Below are 19,717 nucleotides of genomic sequence, written 5' to 3'. Positions count from 1 at the left end.
ACAGAAGAAAAATTAAGTCTCATAGCAGACAGGCTGATACTAAAATGCTGCACTGGGAATTGTTTCTATTGAATATAAAACACAGCAAAACTAAAAAAGGTGTCAGAAAAAGCACTGAATTGAAGATTCAGGGAAGAGAGACGCTTTACATCCTAGCTAATAGTAATGCACAGGTACAACATGACATCGTTAATGGCATTCACTGAAGATGCAAGACAGACTCTGAGTATTTGAATGATGTACAATGAAACAGATTAAAGCATATGGCTAAGCAGTTGATGCCATGAGAGGATCACTCTCTGAACCCAAAGGGTTTGAATTCTGTAGCTTTGTACTTGCCTGCCTTAGGCTGCTGAGCAGCATCAGCTCCCTGAATTGCAGGGCTTTCTGTCTTGCAAGTTTTAACTCTCAAAGCAAAAGTTAGTGGCAAGCGTTATTTTTAAGAAGGTTTCAGCACCAGTCTAGGCTCTTGTACTATTATTCACTAGGGATAACATACTCTGGCTCACGTATTCATACTTAAAGATTTATCAGTGAATACTATAGCATGGGTAACAATTAATCACACATTAGGCTTTTCCATTGATGGGAATGTGGAAAGTTTGGTGTTCTAAAACACAAACAGATCTGAAAAAACAGAGTTAGCAATGGAATTTATAAGTGAACATGTTCCCAGGTGTTTCCTATTGATAGAACAAGTTTAGGTAAAAACGAGAGGAACTTCACCCATAGGAATGCAGATCTACAGTATATACACACAGAGATACGTATACCGTATGTAGTGCTCAGAACTGCTAATTAGATACACAATACTTCATAGAATAGAATCACAGAAAGGTTTGAGTTGGAAAGGACCTTAAAGCCCATCCAGTTCCAACCCCCCTGCCATGGGCAGGGACACCTCCCACCAGAGCAGGCTGCCCAAAGCCCTATCCCTCAGCCTTTCTTCGTAGCAGAGTTGCTCCAGCCCCTTGATCATCTCTGTGGCCCTCCTCTGGACTCTCTCCAACAGGTCCATGCCCTTCTTGTGCTGAATGCTCTACTCTGTTTGGCGTCTCACAAGAGCGGACTAGAGGGGGAGAATCACCTCCCTTGACCTGCAGGCCACACTTCTTTTGATGCAGCCCATGATATGGCTGGCTTTCTGCAAGTGCATGTTGCCAGCTCATGTTGAGTTTTTCACCCACCAACACCCCCAAGTCCTCCTCAGTGCTGTTCCCAATCCATTCTCTGTCCATCCTGTATTCATGCCTGGGTTTGCCCAGACACAGGTGCAGGATCTTGCACTTGTCAGCATCCTAAAATCCACATTAATTTCCTGAGGGACTGGCATCATTCTTTGCTGAAATGTGAATACCTGCAGGAGTCTGAGTCCCATGTCAAGCATCAGAAGCAGCATACACAGACTTAATCTGTAACATTAAAACAAACTGAACTTACTGTTATTTGTGCAACACTTTCAAGCTGGTTGAAAATTTTCCAGAAAAACAGGACTTCTGGAGGTACTTGACATTTCCAGGCCTGCCTGCTCCATGGAAATAGCAGGGCCACCCTCTCTATCTTGTGAACCTGGAAGCTACCTGTCACATTTTGCCTTTTAGCTGAGCAGCATGAAACCCCAAACATTTGAGAACTCTGCTTATACCCAAGGGCCGGGACACTCTGAGTCCTGCACACCTGGGAGACCCTGCTCTAGGCTTATTCTGGTATGAATACACAAAAAAGCAACAGTCCTAGGAAAAGATCTGGGAACCTAAGAGACAGAGCCTCCAGATTCAATGGATTTAAAAAAAAAAAAGGCACCATTTTGGTGATTTCAAACTCTTTTACCATTTCATTTCCTAAAGCAGAGGAGTTCTAATATGCATGCTAATATGGCATCATTTATCCTCTGTAATTTTGGACCTTCCTGTGGAACTTGACTACCTCTACCAAAAGCTACCATACTTGTATTGCATGAAGACTCAGATGTTTGCACTTTGTGGTATTTACTTATCTGATACATTAAACCACGCAACTAACTGTAAAGAACTTGAGGCAAATTAAGCAACTGTTACAGCTACGTAAGTGATACCCCGGAGAGCCCCTGCGAAGACAGGCATGAGCCCATACCCAGGCCATACTCCCACTGATGAGAAGGATCCAATTTTAGCAGCGTGCTTGTCAGCTCTAAGGCCCCTCAATGGAGCAACGAAACTTCTTTTGAAATGCCTTTGCAGTCACTGGGTGGTATCCACTTGTAGCTACAGAGGAAAAAAAAACCAAACAAAAAACAACATGGAGAAGCAAGGAGAGACAGATGAAAGGAGGGAAGATCAGGGCAGTCCTTTCTCAAATCCCTTTGATGTAAAAGGGAGATGTTATAGTTTGGATATCTGTACAGACAGAAAAATAGGAACAGAAGACAAGTAATAAGAAAACCATCAAAGTGTACAGAAAAATTAACTGTAGAGGCTGACTCTGATCTTTATTCTCCATCTCTTTTCATTAGCAGAACAGGACACCGTTTAACTAGCAATATATTTTAGAAGGATGTCTTTTTTTTTTTTGGTAACAGCTCAGCCATTTTGATTTACTCTTGCACATCACTTCTTGGTAGCTGCATATATATCAATTACTTCTTCTCATCCAGGACAGATTCGTAACTTCCTAGTAAAAGTTTCAAGAATCTTAAATAAATAGAAGGAGCACCATAACTGTGTCAGCCTCTTTTTCCCAATTAAATAGCTGAGGGTTCCACAAGTACTGATTAGCTTATACTCATGCCCTGCAGGATAAAGGATCACTCTCATCGGGCTTTTCTGTGGAACACGGGCCAAAACTCATCTGAAAATTGCTATTCTTTACACAGTATCCAAATGAGAGAACTTCTTACCAGTGGGGAGTCTGTTCATTAATATATAAACCCTAATTGAGGAAGAACAAATGACTTGATTGCCTGAGAAAGTAACCGAGCTGCCTCTCAAGTATGCAGCCATGCTGTGGTAGCTCAGTGGATTTCAGTGGGCAACAGTCAAGTAGTTCCTTCAATAAAGGCAGGAACCCTTTTATGACTTTCTAAAATAAGCATGTTGTAAGTGAAGCACTTCAGATCGCATTTATCAACAAGAAATACGGCCCCATCCTGGGCAAGTAAAAGCAAGATATAAATAAATTCATGCTGTCTCTTCTGATGGATACCAACCTGCTGCTGGCACATTACTTAATTTATTTTAGACTCCTTTGAAAATTCAAGCCTTAAAATCACTTATAACCCCGTGCCCCTTCCAAAATCCCCTTTCTTTTCTTCTCAGCAGGACAAAGGCTGCCTTTACCAAGATGGGTGCGGTATGGTCCCTCCCTTCTCCCTGTGTCCAAGAATTGCCTTAGCGATGGTCTATGGCTTGGAAGTGTCTCTTTCTCTACTGACTGGGAGGTCTGCGGCAGCATCCAGCCACCGATGTGCAGCCCACTCAGCCTGCAGGCTCAGCTCCCCTCCCGGAGCAACCAAATGCTTTCTCTCTGTTCCCTGTGAAGAAGGTCGAGTGCTGTGGCAGTGGAAATTTCCTTCAGCTTCACATTGCTATGAAGGGCTCTGCTGCCCTGGCTCTGCAGCAATGTTCTATCTACCAGCCTGGAAATGACTCTAGGAATATGTTTGTAATTAGCGTGTGACTTAGAGCATCAAAGACCACAATGTATACCTTTTTCTCTTCCCATCCATCTTGTCTAGTTTAACTAGCAATTTAAAGTTTCTCGGGGCAATAGCTGTCTTTCGCTCTGAGTAGATAGGTGCCTCACACAATGAGCCTTGATCTGTAAGATTTAAACACTAAGACAGCACAATCAGCAAGTCACGAGAACTGATCTAAGTACAAATAAGTACTGAAACACGAGACGGGAGCTGTTAGAAAACTCTGAGGTTTGTGTGTCCACCACACTGGTTAGCCAAAAATTAAAGGCCATTCTCTCCCAAAGGGCTGAGAAAGGAAAAAGGGAGGAGGGATAGTATTAGGGGAAAGTATTGTACTGTTGCCCTGTTCTTATACTTTCCCAGACACCTACTTATGGCCAGTGTTGCAGACATATTTGATTAGATTAACTTCTAGTCAGATGCAGGGCAGTGCTGGCAAAATGTTTCTCTGTTTCCATACTTCTTCACTTTCTTTTCAGTAGCTACAAATTAGAAAAAAAATATTCAAACTTAGTTTCTTCTGTCTCTATTGCTGGGTTGATAACCCTTGCTTTGAGCAAGATACAACTGCAGAATGAATCAGGGCTGCTGATCTCCAAACAGAAGCAACACAAGCTCTACCAGTGTTGCATGTTTTATTTACTGTTTGGGCTCTTCTGGTCTACAAGGGCTGAAACTGGACATAATGCCTACTGAAATATAAAAAAAAAATAAAGAGGAAAAAGAAGAGAAAAATACACCCATTATTAATAGTACTTCATACTGCAATGGTCTTACTGTTAATTTTATCTACATGTCTCTACGTATCTAGCTGCCAAGGAATGGCAGATCATGTTTTAACTGTATTTGTTTAAAAATAACAACACACCTTATATAAGAAAAGAAATAATCAAAAGAATGAAAGAGTACAGAAAAGAATATTTAACCTGAGCAGCTGGTGATTGCTGTCTCTTCTCCCCTAATTTTAGATACTTTTTTCTTCCACTCAATGGGTTTCCCTCTGCTTATGCACATGCTTCTACTTTTTCTAACATGACATGACAATGAGGTATTATTGCTTGACAAAGCAAGAAATTTAAAAGTCATTTTCTTTTCTATACAACGAAGAATTACTGAGTTTCCCCCCTTTTAGTCAGGTATAATGTATTGCCCAGTGAATGTGTATTCAGTACAGTTGTTTGAATTACAACGTTACATGAATGAACCACACGAATAAGTCTATCACTTATTTTGTTAGGACTTTGAGAAGATAATAATATCATTCTGCTAAATTATCTTACTGTTTATTATTCTATTATTTCTGCTTTCCATTTTTAAACCCACAGGAGTGTAAATCACCCCTGATGGGCCATGTGGTAGGTCAAAGGTGCCCATCTTGAACACAAGATCTTCACAAGGAACTACAGTTCACATCTGAAACCTGCTGGCTCACAGCAGTTAGCTATGAGTTTCAGCAGTTCACAAAGGTAACACAGCCTCTTCCTGTAGCAGCTGCGGCAGAGGAGTAACAGATTGATGGTGAAGGGGAGGAGGAAAAAATGAGAAGTTTTTAACGTCACTTTAGGGGCATGCTGTGCACTGGTGGGGCTGCCAGGAAGCTTACTTCTGTACCTTCTGGACTGGTGGGGAGTCATCCATGTCAGGTGTCACAGAGAAAACCCTGTGGCTAATTCTACACCGTAACAAGCGATGGCAAAGCACTGGATGCTAGCAAACTGGAAATTCCTCCAGAGCAGGCAAGCAGTTCTCAATGGCCAAAAGCCAATGAAGCAGCTCTGCTCTATCTAGTCATAAAGCTTCTAGCATAAGGACAGCAGGAACAGGGACGTGTCTGTTCCTACATGCCAAAAAAACCCACAGGAGGAGGTAGGAAGCCCGATTCAGGCGGTAACTACAGAGCCAGTATAAATAACCAGTTTAGAAGCTGAGCTTTCTGTAACTTTTTAGTGACAGACATCAGGGAAATGATTGCTGTTTCTGTAGCAGAACTACAGATGATCTAGTTCAGCATTCTGCTGCCAAGAACCTGCCTTTCAGGTATCTGAAAAAAAACCTCCCACAGTTTTTATATATATGTAAAATATTAAAATAATAGTCTATTCTTATCCTCATATTAGGTTCCTTATTTCTAACACCTTGCTTTTATCTTCTGAATAAAGGAAGATACTTAATCTTCTTTGTAATAAATCTATTGGAACTCATTACAGAATACTTGATATGTCAGGTTGTGTCTTTTCTAAACACAATTAAAAGGATGAGACACAAAATCTTGGTATTTATCCATGCTTTGTAGTTTCAGCAATCACTTCAGCAGCTCCCTTGAAATCATTTAAATTCCTTTAAAAAACTTAGTAATGTTAATTTAAAATTTGCAAATTTTCCAAATGCTCCTCCTGTTAACTTTAACCCTTTTAGTAACAAGGCCAAATCAACAACGTCCACATTTTAAATTGAATAAAGACAGCCACTGATACCTACATCTACCGAAAGTCAATGTGTTATTTAAGGACAGGGCAAAATATGCCATCAGATATCAATGATAAACTCTGCCAAGATGAAGACCAATAAGCTCATGGGAGAATTCTAAGCAGTAAAGTTAACATGACATATTTGTGTGTTTTAAGGTTGAATAACAGTTATTGCAAAAACAATATTATAATGCTTCTATCTTGACTGACAGGCATAAAAGCTTTCAGTAAGAATTCATTTCATGTGCAGAATGGGGCCAACAAGTTGTAAATAACTACAAGAGAGTTAAGAATTCTCATTATCTTCATGGATCAAGGTGCCGGCACTGTCCAGATCTTTATGCTTGTATTTACCTATCTGCATCTTTATATACCATTGTGCTTTTTAGAACAGGTCTCAGGTCTCCACAATAGTGCTTTTTACATAAATGAGCATATTCCCATAACCCAAATACATAGCCATTTCATTTATTTAGATGGAAATCTTTTTATTTGTTGCAATTTCTTGATTTTTTTTTTTTTAATAATAGTCAAGAAATCACCAGAATGCCTTTCTGCATATTTTTTTTTGTTATGTATTTTTCTGTTTTCCATTTTTATCCCTTACAAAAATCCTTGAAAAAAAAAATTGGACAAGTGATATAATCAACAAATTTATAATGATTGTAACAGGGAACTACATTTTACTTTTGATTTTTCAATCACCACACGCTGTAAACTTGCCTGCATTGCCTCCTGATGAAGTCCATAATGATTTTGACGTTGACTTCAGCAAGGTCACAGTTTGATCTTCTAGAAGCTCGTGGGTGCTTCCAGACAGAAGGTATGAAGAAACACAGGGGCAGGTACATGTGTGTTTGTTTGTGGGAGCAACAGGCAGGCCACACCTCTGTCTTGTATTCAAAAGCTATGTACTCAGCTAGATTCTTCAAATTCCATCAGGGCTTGGTGGAAAAAAAAAAAAAAAAAGAAAAAAGAAAAAAAGACTTTGTTGGCAACTAAAGACATTATAAAATGAACCCTTCAAAATATGTACCAAAACTGGACTATTGCAATCAAAATTTCCATTTTCTGAAAATAGCCATTATGTACTAGCAGTTCTACAAAAAAATGTACCTAATTACAATGAAAGTCTCTGAAGAGAGACTGAGAATAATCAGATGTAGGAGCATTTTCTGTGGACAATTGGCTGTGCTACTGCAGAAAAGCTCTGTCTGCCTTCATCATAGATACCCAGTTCTTTTTCTCAGAAATAAAATGGGCTATAGTAAAGTAGGAAAGTTTCCTAATTTTTGTTTATTTGCTTGTTCTTCTTTTTTTTCTAATGACACAAGCCACAGGTTAAATTAAAATGCAAGAGGAGCATGCTGTAGGACAAAACAACACTGTTTAAAACTACAGCACTGTTAAACTACCAGGCTCTACAGGCACGATTTTTTTTTTTTTTCATTGTGCAAGCAAAAGCATTCCTGTTACAAGGGGAAATTAGTTATCAGAGCAAGATCATACAGCATAATAGGGGAGCCCTGCTGTTACTTGCTGAAATAACGTCAGAACTGAAAGGAGGAGGTATTAAATGTAATTCCCTGCTGCTTGCTCTCTTAAGGCACAGGCAGCTCTCAACTGGAGACCTGCTCGTTGCAATCAAAGTTTGCCCTAAGAGACCTTCTCCACCATAAAGCCATAAGCAGCTGCAGCAGTGAACTATAAAGCTCTTATGAAATTTGGGTACAATCCTGGAAGTCTTTGCAAGGGAGGATCCTCATCCTCAGCTCCATTACTTCTGAGCAGGGCCCTACAGGATTTCACAGCATCTCAGACGGGGTGAGGCTGGCAGGGACCTCTGTAGGCTGACACAGGGACACCCAGAACAGGCTGCTCAGGGCCATGTCCAGTTGGATGCTGAACATCTCCGAGGAGGAGACTCCACAGCCTCTGGGCAGCCTGTGCCAGTGCTTCCATCACCGCACAGCACAGAAGGGCTGCCTGGTGCTGAGGGCACCTCCTGTGCTCCGCTTTGTGCCTGTGGCCTCTTGTCCTGGCGCTGGGCACCACTGAGAAGAGCCTGGCACTGTCCTTTTTGCACTCTTCCCTCGTGTGTGTGTGTACTGCTAGTCAGTCGAGAGAAGGGATTGTCCTGCTATGCTCTGTGCTGGTGCGGCCTCACCTCAACCACTCTGTGCAGTTTTGGGTGCCACAGTATAAGAAAGACATAAAACTATCAGAGCGTCCAAAGGAGATCTAAGAAAATGGTGAAGGGTGTAGGGGGCAAGATGTATGAGGAGCAGCTGAGGTCCTTTGGTTCGGAGTCCAGAGCAGAGCAGGCCGAGGGGAGGCCTCATGGCGGCCTGCAGCTCCCTCACGAGGGGAGCGGAGGGGCAGGCGCTGAGCTCTGCTCTCTGGGGACAGCGACAGGACCCGAGGGAACGGCATGGAGCTGGGACAGGGGAGGGTCAGGCTGGGTGTTAGGGAAAGGTTCTGCACCCAGAGGGTGGTCGGGCACTGGGACAGGCTCCTCAGGGAAGCGGTCATGGTACCGAGCCTGCTGGAGTTCAGGAAGCATTTGGACATCACTCTCAGACATAGGGTCTGATTTTTGGGTGGTCCTCTGTGGATCCAGGAGTTGGACTTGAAGATCCTCGTAGGTCCCTTCCAACTTGGGATGTGATATATATATATATATACACCTATATATAGGTATATAGGTATACCTATATATATATAACTAGCTCTGGTTGCTCCAGTCTCCGATTTTATTTTACCACAATCCAATCCCATATCTAGCTCTCCAAATCACCTCTTATCACCCCTCCAAGCTCCTCCTTCACCTCTAATTAAACTTACCTCATGAATTCTTCCTCCCCCCAACTCCTGCCTTCCTTTGGTCACCAGAGCACGGGGGCAGCCCTGAGACACCTCGTAGCCCCCTCTGCCCCTGTGGTGATGTTGCCACGGAGGAAGGATGCCCACAGCAGGGCACAGAGTTACTCCCAGGCCCCTGGCCGCTGACCAGGCCCCCTCTGTCCGTGCTGAGGTACCTCACAGGCACGGGGAGCCTGCTGGGGCCTGAGACCTGTGCAGCAGCTGCTGGCAGCCAGCAGGGCTACACCTGGCAACGCGGCCACCCAGGGAGGAGCCCTGTGGCCCTGGCCACTTGCCTTTACCTCCCAGGGCACCTCCTGAAGACGCGGTCCCTCTCACAATGCCCGTAGGGTGTTTTGACAGAGCTTTCAGCGTCTCCTATTTATAGCTCACCCGTCTTATTTTTAGTGCTGAGTACGGGTTTCTGCAGCAGGAAAGGTTGGCAGGGTGCATGCGGGGAGACTGAATGTTGGGTAAAGAGCGAGCGACAAAACATGTCAGCTCATCACATTAAATATTTAGAGCTGCGGGGCCAGGGCTGCTGACAAACATCATGCTCTTGCAGGCAAGCCTCCGGATGGTCTTGGGTGGAAGAGCTCAAACAACCAGATCAGCGATGTTTACAGGCTGAGCAGCCCGCTTGGAAATGTGCGTCCTGGCAGTGTTTCTCTGTGAAGGTGTTATAAAAAAATACGATTTCAGAAGCTGTAATGCACTCCACACATTTGATGCTAAGGATGTGGTTGGATGAGCAAGGAGACTGTAGGAAAGCAAATTTCTGTGTCATCAGAATGATACGCTACTACTTGGGATATGAATAATTGAAGCATACATGTCAGTCATCAAAGTGCTTAGTTTTCAATATCCAGTCTTTAACATCTTAGAAAAAAGCATTATTGCAGGACTTCATTTTTTTTTTTTTTTGGAGAAAGTGCATTCACCCTGAAGGGTATGTCCTCCCTTTCCTTGGTACGTTACATTTACATTGAACTTAACAAGAGCTGCATGTGCGTAATGAACCGACGGATAGCCCAGGGCGCACACATTCCTCACTGGGGTCCATTATGTGCATTAGGTGACCAAAGGATAAATTAGATCATGTGAACACTACTTGGATATTTTCTGCAGTTCTTTAAAAATGTACTTATCCAGATATCTGTGTCTCCTCCATTTCAGATTGTGTTATCTCCAAAAGAAACTGTTGAGAAGTTGTGCCACAGCTAAACTGAAACTGAAGAACCTGCAGTAGAAGAATTACAGGCCACAATATCATGCAGAAAAGGTTCGAATACCATAGGCAGAGCAACTGCACAGGCTCATGTAATTTTGAATCAAACCCTTCAGACGATTATTAGCAGGGATTAAATGTGGTGCTTTCAGAGCCCAGAATGTTTCTTACCATATCACCTAAAGGAATATTTAATTAACTACTGGTTATTGTATATGCTTACTCATTGTGCTCTAGCCACTTCAGATGAACATCTTTGTTCCAACTAGTGAGTTAAACCTGCTATAAAGCAAGAGATGTGGAATGACCCTGTGTATAGCATACTGATTGTTGGTGTTTCTTATGTATAGTTAAAGGGTTTTAAACATCAATAGCATGCTCTGGAAAATAGTATAAACTGCAGAAGACAAGTTACAGCAGTGTCTTGCTATAAGTTTTAAGTAGAGAGTGTCGCTGCTGTTCCAGAGTCATTGTGGTGACATCCGTTCTCTAAGGCTTTCTTGAGCCAAAGTGGCAGACAGGGCAAGAAGGTATACATAATAAAGCAACAGCTGTACAGGAAGGAGCTTAAACTTCCAGCTTTAGACAATTGCATTTCATATTTCCAGCATCTTCAAAATAAAATATGCCCAGGTGGCAAGTGGAGGAGAAACTTCATCTCCCTAACAGTCTTCAGATTAAATCAGGCAACTAAACATTTTATCTGCTAGCTTCATGTCTTCTAGCAGATAACTAGAGGCGACAAATGCTGTGAAGGGTAAGCTATGTTTTAAATTTCACCTAGGCAGTTAATTTGCATGCAAATAACTGACTAGTCCTTTAATTATCCCATGGTTCTGTTGGTGATAGGCAAGAGCTATAGCTCATATTCCCTCAGTTATGTTGGTGTAGCAAGAATAACAAGAAAATTAAAAAAAAGTATTTTTGTTACTGAAGTCAGCACTTGCATCTCTGAATTCACACAGGGAACAGATGTGATAAGTAAGAAGATACCATTTATACACACTTGCTATTTGGGGTTGAACTGTGCTTAAGAGAAAGTTGCATAGATCCTAAGTCTGCAATCAAGAAAAGTTGCTCTTAATGTGCTGATACTTTTAAAACCGGGACAAGGCTTTTATGTCTTTTTAAACAGCCACTTTTCTCCTATCAGTTGTTGTCTTGATTGAAGAAAAGGAAAAATGAAATGAACACCTCGTGAAGAAGATATGGAGCTATTTTGAAGAGCTTCCTTTACAAATGCTCCTCTTGGGATTCAGTCTCTCACATAGCACAAATCCCTTGTCTGAACCATCCTTCTCTGTGAACAGGTAAGTTCTGAAGCTTTTATTGCCTTTTAATCTAATGGACAGGTTCCTAGTTTGTATTTAATTAACATATCTTATGCTGGCACTCTTGAAAAGGGGGAAAAAAGAAGTTTATTGGAAGCAAATTGTTAAAACAAAGAAATTGAGAAGGTTGAAGAATAACCAAGAGATAAAAGACATCAAACAAAAAAATGCTGGTTATCCTCATAAAGACAGAAAAAGCTGCCTTTGCTTTTTTTCTTTGTAGGAAAGCTACCTTTGCTTTCCTCAGACTTAGCTGCTGTTTTTCACTCTGGCTGTGGTAAAATTTTGCTTACAGTCCTAATCTTGTTCAACTCAGTAGCAAGATTTTCTGATGACCCTATTCTGCAGGAGTAAGGAAATGACAATCTCAGGGCCTATGCAGAATCTAATTTGATATGTTTCTAAGCAATATTAGTCTCTTACCTGAAGAGAGAAGGAATTTCCTTCTTTCGAAGGAATTTGGTTAAAGTTGTACTCAGAGTTTGGTTTTGCAAATGTCGCTTGAGATTAAGAATTTTTTATTTCAATTCACAAGTTGGAATAAAAAGATTTGAACTTTGAACTTGATTATTGTGACATTTCAGTTATGTTCTTATTTTCACTTTTTCTGATAAAACTCAATCAGGAGAAAACACGAAAAGGTAACAATAAATATCAGTTTTGTTCTGTAACTTTTACTCAAATGAGTAATAGCACTGAGTTTGGGGTGACTTCTGTTGCTTTAGGACCACAGTGATGGGAAATTGTTTGGTTCTTAAAGATTTAAATATTTAGTAAAAAACAAAGTTTTATAAAAATTCAGTGTTGTTGGACTTTTCAAGAGACACAGCAACTAAACAAACAATTGAATGATCTAGCAGCAGCAGGAGACCTGCTAATGCAAATACTTAGTGGAGTGACTCATAAAAACAAGCCAAAAGAAAAACATTAACCAGCTTGCCCTTCCTCTTTCCCTTTCTCCCTCCCTCCTTCACTTCTCTCCACCTCCTCTATCTTAAAAGCACAAACAGATTAACACCAGGGAATTTTTCCCTACTTCCATGTGGTACACCCAAAGGACTGGTAAGGGAGGCAAAAGTGAGATGCTATTTCATCTTAAAACCTAAACCAATCTATAGAAGTCTCCCTCTTGCTGAATCACTGCAGGGAAAGAGGTCTGAAGAGCTTCTATAGCTGCCTGACTACACTCTTTAGTCACAGTCTTTGTGTACAGGACTAGTCCAAACATGGCTGGCAATGCTGGAGTAAAACAAACATCAAGACTAAGACTGCAAATGTAAATGTGCTGCAAAAACTCTTCAGAGGCTTTAGAAGCATAAATATTTATAACATAAATAATTGGAGACTTCTAACCTTTGTCAATCTTAATGAACTTGTGGGATTTTCCCAGAAATTTGTGTTATCCTTTAGTCCTCTGCTTTCTTCCCACCTGTGTGTTTTTTAGTGGACATTATAAGCTGGGTGTACTGTGCTTGGATTTTTCTCTGCAGTTTTCTGTGGCTTTACTACAGTAAATTTTCTTTCCAGGAAGCTGCAGTCACATGAGTTTAACTAACAGACCTCTTACATTGTGAAGTGATCGCAGTAGCAAAGGATCCAATTTGAATCAATATGACATTCAATCTATTAGGTGAAGGCTACTTGCAGTACAGGAAATTAAAAATATTATTGTCTGTGGTTGCCACAAACAAATTTATCACTGAGGAGGGAGTCCATTCTCTTAAGGGGATCTCTACAGCACAAGTTTTACTACTCAAGAGAACAAACCAACTGCCAATGTTTAGACTACCCTGTGAACATTAGTGGAGATTATGCACCTTGCAAATTCAAACACACCGTAAAGACTGCAGATTATTTTTTATAGTCTTTTTTATTTGGTACAAACTACATACCATACAAAATCTGTATTCTCACTCATAACCAAAATAATCTGACTGGTACTTAAAAATGTACTTACATCTGCTCATTTATCTCCAGAGTACATCTTAATGGTGCAATTATAAATTACTCTTCTTCTTGCTGAAATTTTAAAAGTAATGTCTATCCTTTGTGTTTCTCATCTAATATATAAATAGCCTGATTTGATTCTTGGAAACCTTTAATTTCTGGCTGCAATAAAATAGTAGAGGAACATGTTTCTAAAATACATGTTTCCAACCACTGGAAGGAAGTCTATCTTACTAATATCTTTATCATTAATTTGCAGTAATGATCCAGAAACTCAAACCAGCAGGAAGGATAAAAATATAGCAACAAGCCTTAAATAGCTTGTTGACAGAGAAGCTTTAGAAATAAATTTAGCCTCAGTTGCAGCTACAGTTACCATTTGCCACTCTCTTTTTCTATGGCATTGTACTCTGTGTTGTTTACTGTTTCAGTGTGCGTCTGCACACTGTCCCTCGAACCTTCATAGGAAACTACATGGCTAAATGCAACCCCATAAGAAAAGGCAAGATTTGGGAGTTGGTGCAAGAAGTCTGTGCTCGATGCCCAGTTTCAGGGCACACCATCATTCTCAGACTTTGTAAACAGGGCTGGTGGATTCTGGTAGGTCCTGGAGTCATGAAGCTAATTAGGCATTACGGTTGTAAAGTACCTCAGCTTGGATGAACCCATCCACCAGCCATATGGAGTACTGCAGTAATTTAGTCTCTGCAGTGGCACTCAAGTAGAGGAGATTATTTCTAGGCCCTGTGATGAGGTTAGGCTTGGAGTGGGGGGCTTAACACCTTCACCTGGGACTCTTACGAGTATCGCTTTTCTACGTTAATTGCAGAATATCCGTCTGCACAGCTAAAGGAAGGATTAACACAGATTTAGTCTCTTTTAGAGAAAGGCAAGATCTAATACAGTTTTGCAGGTTGAGCTTTACCCTTTCCAAAAGGAAACCCAGGACTACAAGGTTCCAAGCCCTTCACGCTTAAAGGAAAAGTGACTATGCTGATGGATAACTGTGGGATTTAATTCACAGTATTGAGGGCAATTCAGATTATTGCTATGATTTTTTAGTAATGTAGTTATTTCATTAACTTGTTTAAAAATAATTAGCAGAGTCTGTTTTATGAAATTTTCAAAAAAATCTCAACCTGGATGCAGATGAGTGATCCCTGTTGAAGTGAAGTTCAGGAATATCCACTGAAGTATTTAATTCTTATGACAATGGCACATTCCACGGCATTGCTATGTCATGTGTTACCTTGCTGTAACATTATGTTGCTTAAATCACTATGAAGCCCTCTTCTCTGCGTTGTGCAAGAGACCTGGTGATTGCTTCCCAGCAATGATGACAATGAGTTATGAGCCTCTCTGCCTCTTCCTAAAATAACAGGGAATGAATTTCATGTGGGCAAACACTTGACTCATTCTTCTTGGAATTGATAGCTTACCACACAGGACTTGGAGGCTGCTCAGTGAACCAGTCATGGTTCACAGGAAGAAGAAGCCTCCAGAGGAGCTCAGACACTCAAAGAATAACATTCCTGGCCAAAAATAACCCTGAGCACTGAAAACAAATTGAAAAAAAATATTGGTTTACTTGTAAATCTGTTGCAGCAACATGTACCTCCAGACATATCTGAGAGATGAATGGTACATACGTCTTTTTCTCTTCACTCTTCTGTTTCCAAGTAAAGCTTCTTCCCAACCAAGCCAATGCCATGCATGATATACATGGCTTATGATCATGGGTCACATGAGCTATGTCAGCTGCTGTTGGTGAAGACCCCAGTGCAAGATGTGAAGGTAAGAATGGCTGCCCTTGGACAATTGCAATGATACAGTGGTGACCTCACCTCCACAGAGGGACTGAGAAAAGCAGGAACGCTTAGGAAATGCCAAAACTGAAACAAGGACAGTGTGGGAGAGGGACAGCCCTGCATGTGGTGCTGTACAGTGAGGACGGGCAGGCTGCATGCAAAACACATCCCAGATGATTGTGGAAGGATGGGTCTAGTAGCATAGTGGGCTGCAGTGCAATGCAGCCTGTTGCGCTGGGAGTTTCAGCACTGTTTTTTTATGGACGTGTGTGAATGTGGGTGTGGAGGTAAGGTGCATTCAGGATAGTATAAGCGGCATATCTCCTCCACGTTCGTGCACTCTGGTGAACTGGAGATCACCTTTTCTCCCATAACTTCCACAATCACTATCACTATCTCCTATAATTCTGTAGCTGACTGTGGGGATAGTTATGGCCAAATGTACACCATATTTTTGGATCTCTGTGTTTTGTCTTGACTGACAGGCCTTCAGCAGACTTGTTGGCACAAAGTAGGAAATGGCTCACTGACAGCAGAAGGAATATGTCCTTCTTGGAGATATGAATCCTTCCTTGGATGAAGGAGCTGCTGTGTACTGCCAGCTAGCATTCTTGCTGATTGTTAAGTTTCCAAATTAAAAAATGATTTAACTCTACATGAGACAATATGTGCTATGGGATGATGATGTGGTGTGGATCTTTATTGCACAGATAGGGAATCTAAAACAAACCTAACCACCACTCACCTTTTTTTTTTTTTTTTTCCTTCTCATTCCCTTCCCTTGTCCCTTGCAACCACTCCTCCCTGGCACCAATAAAACATTCTTTCCTCCTTCACAATTTTAAATAGGGAGGTAATGAAAGTGATCAGCCTGCCAAGAGTAAGGGGAAGGGGCTGGAAACATTTGGTGGTAGAGGGAAATAAAGGAGAGGAACCAATCATTCCTCAAAGTCATTCCTTTTCTTCTGAAAATATGTAATTCCAGTACAGATGCCACAGAAAGAATAATCTTTCCGATTGCTAAGAAAATGTTGGGAATGCCTGCTCCAAAAAGTATACTTAGCATCCTTGTCTGTATGCTGACACATCAGCCTTCATTCCAGAGATGGCATTGGTCTCAAAGGAAAGAATAACATTTTTATTCCAGAATATTAGTGGCCTGAGGCTAATCTCTGTGAACTGTCTACAGCTGAAGCTCTTCTGCACTGGGAAATGACATTCATGTTGGAACAGGAATGCAGGAAATTAATGTGGTAACAAACACAGCGCTAAACACGGCTGTCTATATTTGGAGTTGGGCTCTCATTTGTGCGAAACCCACTTTACCTACACAGGAAGCTATAAAGGGACTGTGAAGTGGGTATAAATGCTAGAGTCACAGGCATTTAGCAAGACATGGAATACCCCAACTTAAAAGACATTTTAATGCACTTTGCTGGTCTAAACAGAAGGGGAAACAAGTAATTAAAAGAGATCATTGTTTTCTGGTCATGGTAGCTTCATGCTGAGGTCAAATTTATGCTGGATTAACACAGATTAGGAAAATGAAAACCCCTATGCACATCTCTGTAAAATAAACGAGGATCATATTTTTATATTAGTCTGTTAAAAGCAACATGCCTAGCATGGTTATGTTTACCTGTAGATATTGGTGTTCATAACCCTAGGAAATACCTAGCGCCATCTGCCCATTCTTGCAGAGGTTCTTGCAGAGGTTCTTGCAGAGGGATCACTTAAAAATGGCAGGTGCACACTGACAAGAAAATCCCATTTGCTAAATGTCTTTAAGGAGCACTGTGCCTCTGTTCAATCCAGCTGCTATTTTTGTTAGGACCTGTGCATCACTAGGAATGCTTCCTGTCATAATGCATTATCTTTTAACAAAAATGAGTTACATTTTTCTTCTGTGAGAATTGGGATCTGGAATTACCTGTAACGAATTTGTACAAATCATAGTAAGACTGGAAGCATTAGGCAATAACTACTTAATCCTATAGCTATTTTATTATCATTTCTTTGCTATTAAGATAGAACAAGTAATTGAAATTTTAATCTGGGATATTTGCTAAGACATTAAGCCCACTGTAGATTCAATTAATGTTGCAGTGCTGTGGGTTAAAGATGAATTCCCTGTTACAAAGATATGAAATTATTGGATCTCAGCAGTTTTGAGGTAAGGGATTGAGTTGAGTTGGTTGTACTTGCTGTCTGCCCATAAGGTGTACAGAGACGACCAAAAGGTTAGCAAGCCTTATACGACTTTGTTGCATGCTAATACAAATAGACCTGCAAAAGCAGGATCTTCTGAAGTTAACCTATAAGGTAATATTTTAGCAGGCAGTCTAGTGCAGGCATAATAAAAATAATGAGGGTATGACCTTGGGGAGTACTATGTTTGTCACTTTCTGATCCAGACTGTATGTCCTTTCCATTTAGCTTGAATAGAATTATATGAAATATTTTTAAAATGAAGGGAAATGCATAGTACAAGGTAGAAGGTGCTGGTGTTGTTTTAGTTCTGTTTTCATGCCGCATAGAAAGTGAGATAGAGTTTTGGATATGTTCCTCAAGAAGAGGAGCCAAGAAATTCTGTTTTTAAAAACTGATACTGATATTTATTCATAGCCAGAAAGAATGAGGTACCTCCTGTGGCTTAGTTACCCCACTTTTGCTAGAGGATTGCTAAATTGTCCCTAGTTACTCTATTTTCAAAATGTAGAATCAGTACTTATGTTATGAAAATTAACTAGATAGTGTATGACAAATTGCTTTGAAGACTGAGTATCAAAGAAATTGTGTACTTTTAAATAGTGCTTGGTATTTAATAACTTATCAGATAGCTGGCTTCTTCTCCCTCTGTCTTGCAATAATTTTGCAATTTGTTTCAATGACAGTAGGATGACCTCCAGAGTTTCTACAATTTTCATCTACGTTTTGTCTGAAGACTGCAATGCTCTAAATGACTTCTGTATTTTCTCCAACCCCAGTCCTGTTTGACACTCAAAAAAAAAAGTCCTATGACAATTCAGGAGACAAAAGATCTCCTTAGGCCCTAAGATCCTTTAACATTTTAGGTATTTTATTGCATCTAAATTCCAGCAGTATGTTGGATGCACATTTTCTCTACTTTCATCACTCTTCATTCACTATTTAAAAAGAAAGCCAGTTGTTCTGTCATTCTGAATACTTGTGGCAGATCCACAGTGACTTCATGTGGATGTGATCAAAGTGAAATCATGCCTAATAATAAGAACTAATAATAAACAGCATAGAACCAGCTTGATTGTACAATTGTGCACAGTTTAAGAGAATAAAACGTGTGCTCACTTAATGTAGAGAACTATTGTTTTGTAAGAATAATTTCCAAGCTATGGGAAAATAAATTTAAAACTTGTGGCATGTATCCTCATCTGAAAATGCAGGGGAATTTAGAGCTGCATGGGAAGTTTGTGGCTTAAACCCATCTCTGGGGAAAGTAGAAGTGTTGATGAAGTAAGTCAGGGTAAAACAGTGACGACTCATCCATTTAAAAAAAGGTAACTGTATTGTGATACATCTGAGAGGGTCTGCCAAGAGAGATGATTTATTTCTTACCCTGTTGTCCTCTGCTCAATGTACATACTTCTGTCTATTCTCAAAGGTAGGTACTGAGCTGGCTGGACCTTTAGTCTGGGCTGATCTTTCGGGAACTGCACCTTTTCTCCTCTATGAATGGGAATAGGCTATGCCATGTCCTGGCTGTGCCAGCCTCCCGTGTCCTCACCTGATGGCTTCACACCAGGAGTGTCACCAGCGACGGTGACCTTGGGCACTTGTCTCAGCTGCTGCCGAGCCTCTGGCCTTCTAGCACTGGTCATTTTGTAAGTTTCCCATACTTTGTCTAGTCCTCCAGCTCTTTCGGATAACATAACTGCACTCTGGCTTTTCACACTTGCACAAGAGCTCTTTTTATACTTCAGTTGCTGGGAAAACAACAGGAGTACATGAGCCAGATTTCATGCACCAGTGCCATGTGTAACAGGTGGACAGAACTTTATGTGACTTAGTTCTTGCTGATGGATGCAGGGCTGTGTAGGACACTTCTTCCTTCCCCAGTGCAGACATACAGGTGCTTTCCAGTGGGAACTTCTCACTGTGGCTGCAAAGTTGTATGGTTACAGCAGTACTTAAGTTCAGGGTTGTTCAGACCCCTGGCACAGAATGTGGTCTGTACCAAGTAAACTGTATTGGATTTAGAATCTGTTGTTGACTCTCATTTAAATCAACATACATGTAGGAGAAACAATTAAATATATTGCCTGCTAACTACACAAAAGATGTATGTATTCTATTGCATCTCATTCTATTATTTTTGTCCTTTGGTTAATAAATATAATAAACATGCCCAAGTTAAATACATT

At 40.8% G+C, this 19,717-nt stretch overlaps 2 protein-coding genes across 13 annotated transcripts in view; one reads left to right on the top strand and one right to left on the bottom strand.

The window, feature by feature from the left end:
* The window catches only part of LOC310897879 (spermatogenesis-associated protein 7 homolog), a 54,705-nt gene extending 45,337 nt beyond the window's left edge, over positions 1 to 9,368 (bottom strand). For 7 of the 10 annotated variants that reach the window (XR_014582659.1, XM_083832006.1, XM_083832008.1 and 4 more), the window contains exons 1-2: positions 8,986 to 9,368; positions 6,865 to 7,085 (exon numbers count right to left, since the gene is read on the bottom strand). Coding sequence is in view for 7 of the 10 variants with exons in the window: in XM_083832006.1 (XP_083688132.1) it covers positions 6,865 to 6,992 (128 nt within the window). In the remaining 3 variants the exon portion in view is untranslated. The remainder of the gene's footprint in view (positions 1 to 6,864; positions 7,086 to 8,985) is intronic. The other 3 variants (XM_083832015.1, XM_083832012.1, XM_083832014.1) reach the window with 1 other exon arrangement.
* The window catches only part of KCNK2 (potassium two pore domain channel subfamily K member 2), a 161,955-nt gene that overhangs the window by 15,714 nt on the left and 126,524 nt on the right, over positions 1 to 19,717 (top strand). For all 3 annotated transcript variants that reach the window (XM_083831999.1, XM_083832002.1, XM_083832003.1), the window contains exons 3-4: positions 10,180 to 10,285; positions 11,385 to 11,541. The gene's annotated coding sequence lies outside the window, so the exon portion shown is untranslated. The remainder of the gene's footprint in view (positions 1 to 10,179; positions 10,286 to 11,384; positions 11,542 to 19,717) is intronic.

The sequence above is a fragment of the Anser anser genome (genome assembly GCF_964211835.1).
Source record: "Anser anser genome assembly, chromosome: 3".
Classification (NCBI taxonomy): domain Eukaryota; kingdom Metazoa; phylum Chordata; class Aves; order Anseriformes; family Anatidae; genus Anser; species Anser anser.
This window is presented reverse-complemented; position numbering and strand designations above follow the sequence as displayed.